At 36.3% G+C, this 10,614-nt stretch overlaps 2 protein-coding genes across 6 annotated transcripts in view; one reads left to right on the forward strand and one right to left on the reverse strand.

Annotated features, from left to right (window-relative positions):
• Positions 1 to 10,614, forward strand: part of INTU (inturned planar cell polarity protein) — a 43,439-nt gene that overhangs the window by 19,564 nt on the left and 13,261 nt on the right. For both annotated transcript variants that reach the window (XM_015276636.4, XM_015276634.3), the window contains exons 4-7: positions 1,696 to 1,899; positions 6,417 to 6,535; positions 9,463 to 9,552; positions 10,131 to 10,208. In XM_015276636.4, the coding sequence (XP_015132122.2) occupies positions 1,696 to 1,899; positions 6,417 to 6,535; positions 9,463 to 9,552; positions 10,131 to 10,208 (491 nt within the window). The remainder of the gene's footprint in view (positions 1 to 1,695; positions 1,900 to 6,416; positions 6,536 to 9,462; positions 9,553 to 10,130; positions 10,209 to 10,614) is intronic.
• Positions 1 to 10,614, reverse strand: part of LOC112532415 — a 37,806-nt gene that overhangs the window by 6,748 nt on the left and 20,444 nt on the right. For all 4 annotated transcript variants that reach the window (XR_003075127.3, XR_006939251.1, XR_006939252.1 and 1 more), the window contains 2 exons: positions 10,329 to 10,509; positions 3,463 to 3,557 (listed from right to left, as the gene is read on the reverse strand). The gene's annotated coding sequence lies outside the window, so the exon portion shown is untranslated. The remainder of the gene's footprint in view (positions 1 to 3,462; positions 3,558 to 10,328; positions 10,510 to 10,614) is intronic.

Consider the following 10,614-nt stretch of genomic DNA (forward strand, 5'->3'; position numbering starts at 1 on the left):
ATGGTGAGACCTTTCTCAAAATGTAGTGACTCCTCATCTGAGTGGCGTGGCATTGCGTGCAGCGATGTGGGAGCCAGCATGGAGGCTGCAGGAGGAAGGAGAGTTACGGTTTTGTTTGGCCCAATTCATTTGAGCTCTTGCTTGGAGAGCCAGATGGTTATGTCTCTAAGACAAGACAGCCAGAGATTTTTTTAGTTTGAGAGGCTAAAAGACAGACTGCAGCAAGAATTACATCTGTGCATCATTAGTGTAGGAACTGTAGCCTAAGTGTTGTGAGTAAGTTTCCACAGACAAGATGTAGTAGAAGTTAAGAGAAAGAACTCTTGAGTCTTGAGGAAATCTGCAAGAAGTTAAGCAGGGTATGAAGAAAATCCTCTGAAATACATGCAGATGGATTGACGTAGAAAGAGAACTGAGTCACAGAATGCTGCAGAAGGAAACACTCTACAACTGTGAATGATCGAGTTACTGGGTCATAAAAAGCTGCTGCTGCTTAGCTGGATGCCAGTGCTCCTTGAGTCCTTTTAATACACAGTGCACTGAATTGAAACTGAAATGATGAGGAAAGAGTGCGGGATGAGTTGCCGTCAGAAAAAAAGGGGTAGCACATGACAGGAGAGCATGATGGAGTGCAGTGCCATTCCAAAGAATGGGAATAGAAATGAGGGGAAAAAAAAAAAAAAGCTGATAGCAGCCAAAATAGGCGAGGAAAAGATTAATGAGTAGTGCTGGGAGGGAATAGAGTGAGATGGGAAGAAGGCAGCATGTGACACAAGTGATGTAGCTAGAAGAGATGATGATGGCACGTCTCTTGGATCTAGTTGGACAGGCAGTGAGTGTTTTACAGCATCGCAGTTTCTTGCTGGCACTCCTCTCAAGGCTTGTGTATGCACATACAGGCAATTATGAACATATAAAAGTATCTATATTTAAATGTATAAGCTGCCTCTACTTAAACTTTTTGGATGTATTGCAACTGGGAAAAAGAACTTTAATTGCACTAATCATGATGCTAAATCGTCACTGAGAGAAGTGGGATTTGGTGTGCTACATTGTGCTTCAGATCTGCCAAGTCAACAAACGTTTTAAGGTTATTTTAATGCAGACAAACAATCTCATATGAAATGAGGAACTGAGAGTGTGCCTACTTAGTTTTGCTATTCAGCAAAAATTTATTTTCCTGTTCAATTATACCTGTCAGTGTGTTCAAAACAGCGATGAAATGTCCACGAAGGAGCCTCGAGGATATATACATACAGAAGTGCTAATATTTAGAAAGAGTCAAATGTAGTTTATGCTTAAAAATGGTGGTAATACGTCTTGTGTTCACACAAACTCAAAACAGTAAGTATATTTTTCCATTCTCAAAACCGTAAAAATTGAGAATGAAAACACACCAAACCACATGCTTACTTACATGGCTCACAGAGCATGTAATAGCTGGCTTTGTTGTTAATAATAAATGGTTACGTAACACTGAGTATATAATTGTTTTTCCTCAAACAGCAGCAATTCTTGAATGCTTTCATCTTGTACAGATGCTTACAAAACTTTAGCATTGTGCCACGTAAGCTTGCCCTTTAGAAAAGCTATGAAAACATCTCTTAAATGTCTCAAACTACATCCCTCTTACCTGACATTAGAATGTAATTGTAAATACATCATAATTTTCACAATGATTAATTGTTTTTATAGGTAAAACTCACATTTGAGACATCGGTATTTGAACCTGAAGGAGCCTCTCAGCAAAGACATAAACGGGAGCAGTCAAGTATGAACAACCTGGTTCGGCTTTTGTGGGGGGAAGACAGCACGGGCCTTCAACAGGCTGTACAGACCGTTCCTCATATTGTTATGTTCCTCTCACTGAAACTGGACTCTGAAACAGCTAAGGATGAGGTATGTGGCTAACTAAGAAAAGTGAAGAAGAAGGGTGAAAACTGATGGCAACGAATGCTATGCCTTTTGATATTAAAAGAAATAAAATCTTGCTGATCAACTTGAGTAATGAGTACCCTGCCAAATGTCTGTTTTGACAGAAATAAAGCTTGAAATTTCGGAGGGGGGCGGGGGAAATGCCAGTATTGCTGCAGACAACCTCTAATTGGGCTTAAAATCACTTCAGCACCGCTGGTTGCCTTGATAGAGAGAACAGACCAGGTGTTAACAGAGAAAGCGGAGGCAAATTCAGAATTTCATTATTGTCTCTCAGATGCTCACTGTGACATTTTCAATACACGACTCAAACTGGATGTATGAAATCTGTCTAATCAAAAAAGCCTTTTCCTCAGCAGGAGCTGTTGGCAGTCCCTACACACAATCTTTCTGAACAGTGCCCTCCTGTTGAGAAATGCTAATATGCCTTTCCTCAGAAGAGTCTTGCATGTCTGCTGTCTGCAACCGACTGTTGATTCTTGCTTGGGCAATGTTGTTTCAGCTACCAAAGTACTCTTTCTTTGTCCCATAAAATTTCACATCTCTTTCCTTTTGTGTTCCTCAGAAAAATTTTGCCAGTCTATGTATAACCTTTTGTAAGTTTGGGTAGATGTTCCTGATGTAGCCATAGCTACAAATGTTCTGCTCCACACGCTTGGCAGATACAGAACAGAGTGGAAGGCTGAGCTTGGCCTTTTGCCTGATCAGAAAATGACTGGTGGCCAAAGTGCACTCTTCAGGAGCATGCATTTGGAAAAAGACCCTTGTCCCCTTATGTAATTCTCCTCACATTTAGCACAGGGCCCTGTGGCCTTTATTATCTGTGCTGTGGATATATGGAATGAAGCACAGCTTTTTCCAATCTCCAAGGTCTCGTATGGTGGGACAGTGACAGACTGAGAAGCAGAAAATGAGACAGTTTTGTTTCCCTCCTGGAATGAATGCTAAGATCCAGGCAGTTATCGTTTTAATATTTTTTCAATTGATATGAGTCTGTATTACTCTGATAATCTACAACAGAAAAAAGTGTTGCAATTACACCTAATGGAATTTTGTTTTCTAGAGACATGACTAAGGAGGAGAACCACAGAAAACTGCATATCATGATACCATTAAAAATGCAGTATGCAGAGTGAAATGCATGAAAGCTAGAAAATGACAGATTTGTGGCTACTTGTGCAACTTTAATTGAGCCATATTGTACATATGCAGCATGACATTGTCTTTTCTTTTGAAAGATGCTGGGCTTGCATAGAGCCCAAGATGGGCAGATGAGTGTGTATAATTAAGACTTACTAGGCAACCATAAATTCAGTACTTTGTAACTCTGCAGAAGTTGGCTTTGCAATATAAATCACTTTTCTTAACTCTAATACTTTTAAGGTACCATATGCTTCATTATGTTTTGTGGCTACATACTAACACTGTAAGTTTTGATTTGCAGTTCTTTCCAATCTCGTTTAAGAGACTGCAGGTTTTCGTAGTAGATACCTTCATTAGAAATTAGTTTATATCAAATTCACTTACCAATTCTTAGTAGCCTTCCGTGTTTTTATCTCCACTATGAGACTGCTTCCATTAAAACATACAGTACCACAGTATTTATCTTATTTGTTATTTCCCTATAGTAAAAATGAGAAAAAGCCCATTTTACAATTAAATACATTTAAGATGCTTTAAAAAAATTGACTTAGATGTTACAATACCTTAAGCACTAAGTTTGTCCTATGTTACATGTACGGGACATTCATGGGGCAATTGCTATAGACTTACACCAGTGTTTTCTTGGTCACTTACTTAAATTCTATGAAATATTGTAAGAACAAGCAAAGAAACAAAGTAATTCAGGTTCTCTGACCTGGTGGGTAAATAGATATGCAAATGCCTAACGGCAATTCTTGCACTTCAGAGTAAATGAACAGTATTTTCTTGCCCCATTATTTCTCTACTTTCTCCCAAGAAATGGGATTAAGCCTGAATGTTGAGTGGAGGTAAAAGGAGGATTGTAATGCACTTGTCCTCCTTTCACACCATGGAGGAATTGTTTCCTGATAAGTCTTGGCAGTTATGCAGCCGTAAATAGTCTCTGATGTTATAACCAAGCCTTTTTTTTTTGGCACATATTAAAAAAGGAATGCTAACTTTTTCAGGGAATTTCAGTAAGTGACATTTGTGATGTAGAGGTACTTTTCCACATTTAGTTTACATTAGTTCAAATTAGCATTGAATTACTATACACTCATGCCATCTTGCACAATGGAAAAATATAATGATCCTTCACTAAGCTTCTCTACCCATATCCTAAATGAGCATGGTATGCAGATCACATCCTTATAAACAATGGCAGCTTGGGCTAGTTACTAATTCTTCCATTTGTGCGCCTTTGGCACCCAGAAATAGATTTAATAATCTCTAAGACTTGTAAGCTTTATCTAACAATCCTAAAGGAAAGTAGCGTTAGACAGTATTTGTGAGCGTGTGCTTGTCATGAGTCCCAGATGATGACGGTTTGATCTTTTATGGTTTTAACTCAAAGTGTTAAGATTATAGCATACAGTATTTGTACCAACACATGTTATTTGCATCACCAAACATTATATCATGTTTATGCATTTGCATGATTTTTTTTTGATGATACCGTATTTTAAAATGAAGTCCATATTCCTTCCACACAATATTTTACTGTTATAAACTGTTACGGAAACATGAAAAGTAGGTATTAAGGTAAGGTGTTAAGTTATCTTGGTTCGTACAGACACTTGTGTTTCCTGGGGCATTTCATTCAGGTTTTATAATTTCTAAATGACTCTTTAGGGGTGCCTAGTGTTCTTTTCATCTACTGTTTCTTTTTAATGTAAGAAGTAACTTAAAGCATCTATTGTCATTGCACTGTGAAGACTGTAGATTTTTTTTCTGGTCAGCATTGTTTTGGCACAATTCCTGTATCCATTTCATTTGTTGCTGAGGCTGCACTGAATGGAGGGGAAAAAAAAATCTATTAAGATTCACTTTGTGACATAAATAAAACAGTAATTTAAAGAGGAGAAACTGGTAAGTTAACGGCTAAGCTTTTAGTCTCGATGCTCTGCCTGGGTTTAGGGTGTTCAGTTTGGTGTAGGTTTACAGTTTTCTTCTAAATGAGGTGCTTCTCATTTAGTAATTCTGTTGTCTTTGCCCTGTGAACTTTGGGATAAAATGGTACTTTTCATTTTGCTCTGAAGACAGCTGATCCTGTATGGTGATATGTGCTGAACCTTTCTAGTTCATTAATATATATATGATTCAGCTATGACCTTTTGTTACAGTTGTCTTTTCTTTCCCTGGGAAAGTATTCAGATAATTCTCAAATGAATTTTGTGTAAAGGACCCCATTCATAGTGAGGAGAGAAAAAGAGAGAATGTTTTCTTTTTAATCCTTTGTAGTGCTGTAATTAGAAAGTGGTGGGGGTTTTTTTCCTGCTGAGGGATTGATTTAAGAAAAAAATCGATGTTACTAATGACTATTTGAAAATAAAGCTAATTAAATTGGATAAGAATGAAGAGTTTGCCAGGTCTGTCTACAATGAAACATTAATTTAATCGTGATGAAGGAAAATTTTCTAGCGGGTATTGGCACTGAGTAATAAAATAGCAAAGTTAATCACATCAGGGTTTCTTTTGTTCATGTAGAAAAATAATTTAGTGTTCTCATTGCATTGGATGGGCTGAACATTACACATCATGATTTGGCAGAAAGCAAAACTGGAGAATCACACGTTTGCTAATTAATGTTCTGTTGTTATGGCTCCTGAAGTAATTAATATACAATTTGGGGCATGCTTACATAATTTTTTTTTGTAAAAGAACCAGTAAGAAAAATACCAATAACTGACACAAACATTCATCCTCACTGATCTTCAGTTTTAACCCAACCATTCTAAGAGAGTGCCAGTAAATACAGTCAGAGCTTTGATGGTTAAATTGTTAATGGTGTATACATGATTTGAATATATACCTCAGTTTTATGTTTTGCACATGTAGAGTGAATAGGTAGGGATACAGGGAGAGATTTGAATCGTCATGTTCTTCCTTGTTGGTTTTAAAGAGCTGTCTGTTTGATGGGCAGTATGGCTCTTAAATCACAGCTTAAATATTGAAACAAACAAACGTTAGCAATCTTTTGGAATCAGATTTGTTAACAGTGTACATAAAGCTGTAAAATGCAGTGGACAAATTGTTTGTCATTTCTTGTTTCTCCATATGATACTGACTTACTTTTCCATAAAACAGAAGTTAAATCGTCACAAACATTCACTCGTGTTTTAGAACTTTCCAGCATACCTGTGCAGATCGCCTGTTTTGATACTATGCAAAAGTATATGATAAAAGCTTTCATGTTTAAAAATAAAATTGATGCCATTAAAAATGTCAGCTTGTTTTCTGGTTTTGTTTTTGTTTCTTTGTTTTTACTTCCCTTATCTAACAGTTAACTTTGTCCACAGCAAGAAATTCTTTATCAGTACCCCATGTCAGAAGCATCCCAAAAACTGAAAAACGTGAGGGGAATATTTCTCACCCTGTCTGACATAATGGAAAGTGTTACTGGTGCCCAGATTCTCAGGTAAGAATAGTTGAGATTTTATGTGTTACTTCTTTTCTTACTCTGTATGTATGTGTATAGAAAAATGCACATGGGTCACGCATCCATGCCTAGACAAAACAAGAACATACCTCAAGTTGGGTTGCTCAGTTTCAATGTACATTGATTAGAGGTAATGTTTTTGTCATAGGTATCAGTGATTAGGATTTTTAGTTCAGTGTAACTGATTTTATTTTATCAGATCCCTTCTTAGATCTCTTAAAACATCCTTAAATAAACTTTAAACTTCAATTGTTTGGCACTGTATGTTGGCATAGTGGAAACTCAACAACAGCTTCAAGAAAATTAATAAACCAACACGTAAATATGTAATTCAATTAAATGCATGAGCATCTGCACCTTTAAAATTCACTTTACTTCACATTTAATTTGCAACACCATAAATATTTTTGTAACCACAGACCAGAACTCTAGTTATAAGACTGATATAAATGGCTTTGAGCTCTTTGGAGATGGGTAGGGGTGGCAGAGATATGTCAAGAGATGATTATATATTTGAAGGCAGGCAGTTTTATGATGGAATAATTAGGAGTGAGGTAGCAGTTATCTTTTGGTTTCACACTTCATTCACTGAGAGTTTGTATGTCAGCTCACATCTCCTGGGTGCCTGGGTCACGATTCTCTTCTGCACAGCACTGCCTTGCATGTCACACGCGAGGCGTGAATAGTTTTGATGGTTTCTTTGTTTTGTTCTCTCTTTTTAAAGAGCCAACTGTTAGTGGGATTTCAAGCCCAAGAATTTTGGTTCAAGAAGGATGAAGGCAGACGTGCTGTACAAATAGTGAAAAACATTGCCAAGAATACAGAATTTCTTTAAAGGCAGAAAGCCTCTTTCGTGTGTTTAGGTTGAGTTTTCCACTGATGTTTTTCTCTTGAAAAGGAGTTCTTGAATTGCTTTTAAATGCTTTTGTTTACCAGAAAATGAATACTCGCTGGTTTACTATTGTTTACATTTGGTTATTTTCATTTATTCTTTCTTAGACTTGCTAATGTCTTGTTATTTTGACTGAGCAGTTTTAGCAATGTGTTGCAGCCGTGCTTACAAACTTGTAGCTAGCAAAAGATCATAAAAGCGTGTTAATGATTTAGTGACCACTACAAAAGAAGAATGACTCTTAGCAGCAGCTACAAAACACAGGCTTCAGATCTTCTGTGTATGCTAATATTCTAAAGTAATACTGCATTAATTAGCACAGGGGCACATTTACCACTTTTCAATACTTGTGTGTTATTATGGAAACTCTCTCCAATAGAAACACCTTTGACATGTCCAGATTTTGTTTTTTAGATGTATTTGAAATCAATCTATTTGTTGATGATCTATACACGTTATCATCAGAAAGAAATGCATGTTAGAATCACCTTTCCTGTTAAGGTTTTCAATTCCCCACTTCTAGACGAGTTCTGGAAATATGCAAGGACCTCTGCTAGTCTCTAAAGACTGTCTCATATTTTCAAAAAACATAACAGAAAATCCACAGCTCTCCTATGAAGCTCTGTCAGAAGAGAAAGTTATGATAACTGCTGAAGTTTTATGTATCATTTGAGATGTATATGTTTGTTTGTTGTTAATTGCATTATCAATTATATTACTTGTTTTGCTTGGAAAGGTTACTTGAAGGATAAAAATTTTCTGGAGACCTATGGAAATAGTTAGGAATTTCATAACTGATGAAATGACAGTGTTATGGTTTATTCAGTTCCATCAACTTCTGCAGTATGACTGAATCAGTGGAACAACTTAATCATGGAGTCATTTTTTTTAACTTAAAGTTACGTATCTTCTGCTTTGCATCAGTGTTGTTGTTAGTATGATCTAAGAGATTTTAAATAACTCAGAAAAGTCAGAAGAAATCAGTGCTTTTTAATAACTTTTCTACATGGTCTGTAAAACAGTTAGCTCTAAGATGCTATACACAGTAAGTCTGTTGTTTTAAACTGCCATCATAATAGCTACTAACTAGAACCGATGCATTACCTGTCCACTCTCAGGAATCCTAGGTGTCAGAGAAAGATTATTATAACTTAATTTATAAATGAGGAACATTACAGAATCTGTGTTCATAGTCACACAAGACATCTGTAGCAGGGCTAAAAAATGAATTCTAGCTCTGATCCCAGCTGAGTACATCAACAACTTTTTTTCCTCAGTTTTAGAGCTGCTATAAATTTAGTGTTGGAGATGTTTACAGACCTTGCTTTTAGCAGCAACCAATAAATTAAATTTTATAATCTAATGCATAATGTTTTATTTATTGCTGACTAGAACACCAGGTCTAATTCTGTTTGTGCTCCAATCCAATCCACTCAGTAGCTTGAATGAGTTTGCTCTAACCTTCTGGGGTTGATGAGCTTTGTAGGGCAATTTCCTTCATAGGGAGATAGCATGGGAGTTCAAACTTGTCACTCAGATAATAGATCTAAATAGCTCTTGGTCTTGCTTTCAAAACCTGTGTGTGGGGTCTCTTAAAATGCTTTTGTGAGTAAGCATTAGGACCTCAGTGTGTCCTGTAATGACATTCACTTTCTAAATTAACTGTATTAAAATCTAGGCAAGGGCATCATTGGAAGACCTTAAGAAAGCATATGAATCAATTCTTTGAGGAAAAGTGTGCTGCTTCAGTAACGGTTATTCCTCCTTCATGCTTGTACTTGAAAATGTTGTTACTACTGATGTGACCTCTTACTTGGAGTAGAAGTCAGAGGGTCTTCTGAGTTTTCTAATAATTAACATAATTACCTATTTTAATTGCATGCATGTCATTTTACATGAGCATAAGACTTTGTATATACAATACATATGTTCCAACTTGGAAGGTGATTTTATTTTATTTTATTTTTACGACTTCATACTGCTAACAGAAATACTTCTGGCTTAATTTTTCTAGTTCCTCCCTTTTCTTGTGTGAAAAACTAGTTCAAGTTGTTTACTGGAAAGAATGTGACAAGTTGCTCGTGATTGGCCTTCCTGAAGAAAAGTGAGTTTCAAATACAATACTTCATTCTCTTTCTAACTTTTGTTTTATATTTTTCTCAAATACCGTCCTCGAATTGTACTGTTCTGCTATCAAAGAACAAGAAAGGGAGGGCTTACAATGTACTCTTGTTACTTTAGTTTGATTTTATAGCTGGGATCCCAGTTTGCATTGACTTTGCTCGCATCTTTTAAATACCCCTCGTCACAATTTCTTCTTCATTCCCTATGAAGGGCATGCGGTCTTAATAGATCTCCAGAGATGCATATAAGCTGTAACAGTCACTTTCAGTGTTTTGTGAAGTCATGTCTTGATTAGAGAGTACTGAGTAACAGTAGTAATATTACATATTTAGATGTTCTAGAAGTCAAGAATTTCTGAGTATTTTCTTCCAGCTTTACTACTTTATCTGTGTGATCATGGGCAAGTTACTCAAAGGAAACTTCTCATACGGTCCTATGAAGTAATTTGTGTTTGCAAATATATCACTGGTTATGGAGACTCTTGAGAAGATGCCTATGCGCATTCACAGTAGTTAAAGACGTTATAAACATAAGCGAACATTCTTTTCTGATTTTTAGTGTGTCGCTTACTCAGCTGAGGAACATGATTGAAGATGTTGTCAGGACCTTAAAATTTATGTACAGCTCTTTAGACAGGTGAGTTATTTCAGAAGTATTTTCTTTTCAGCCACTAGTTTTTAATTGATGCTTACGGAAAAAGAGCATTAATGTCTAATATTTACAGGGATTTTTTTTTTTTTTTTCCTGTTCTCTTACCTTTGCACAAAGCCAGGATTCTGTTCTTCTTACTTCTTGTTTCATTCTTAACACCAGTAGGACTCTCTTGAAATAGCCTTTGTTATTTCAGAGAATGTTGTCCTTCATTTGGTTAAATCATTCACATAACCGGAGTCACTCTGGATGTCAACAGCACTCTGCAAATGTGTTAAACCACTGTCTGCAAAATGTATATATGAATCACAGTGTTATATTTGTAATAAAATAAACACTCTAGACTTCTCAACTTTATTTGGCAGAGTGAATGTCTTCCTCTACATTTGGA

Source organism: Gallus gallus, chromosome 4, assembly GCF_016699485.2.
Source record: "Gallus gallus isolate bGalGal1 chromosome 4, bGalGal1.mat.broiler.GRCg7b, whole genome shotgun sequence".
NCBI lineage: Eukaryota > Metazoa > Chordata > Aves > Galliformes > Phasianidae > Gallus > Gallus gallus.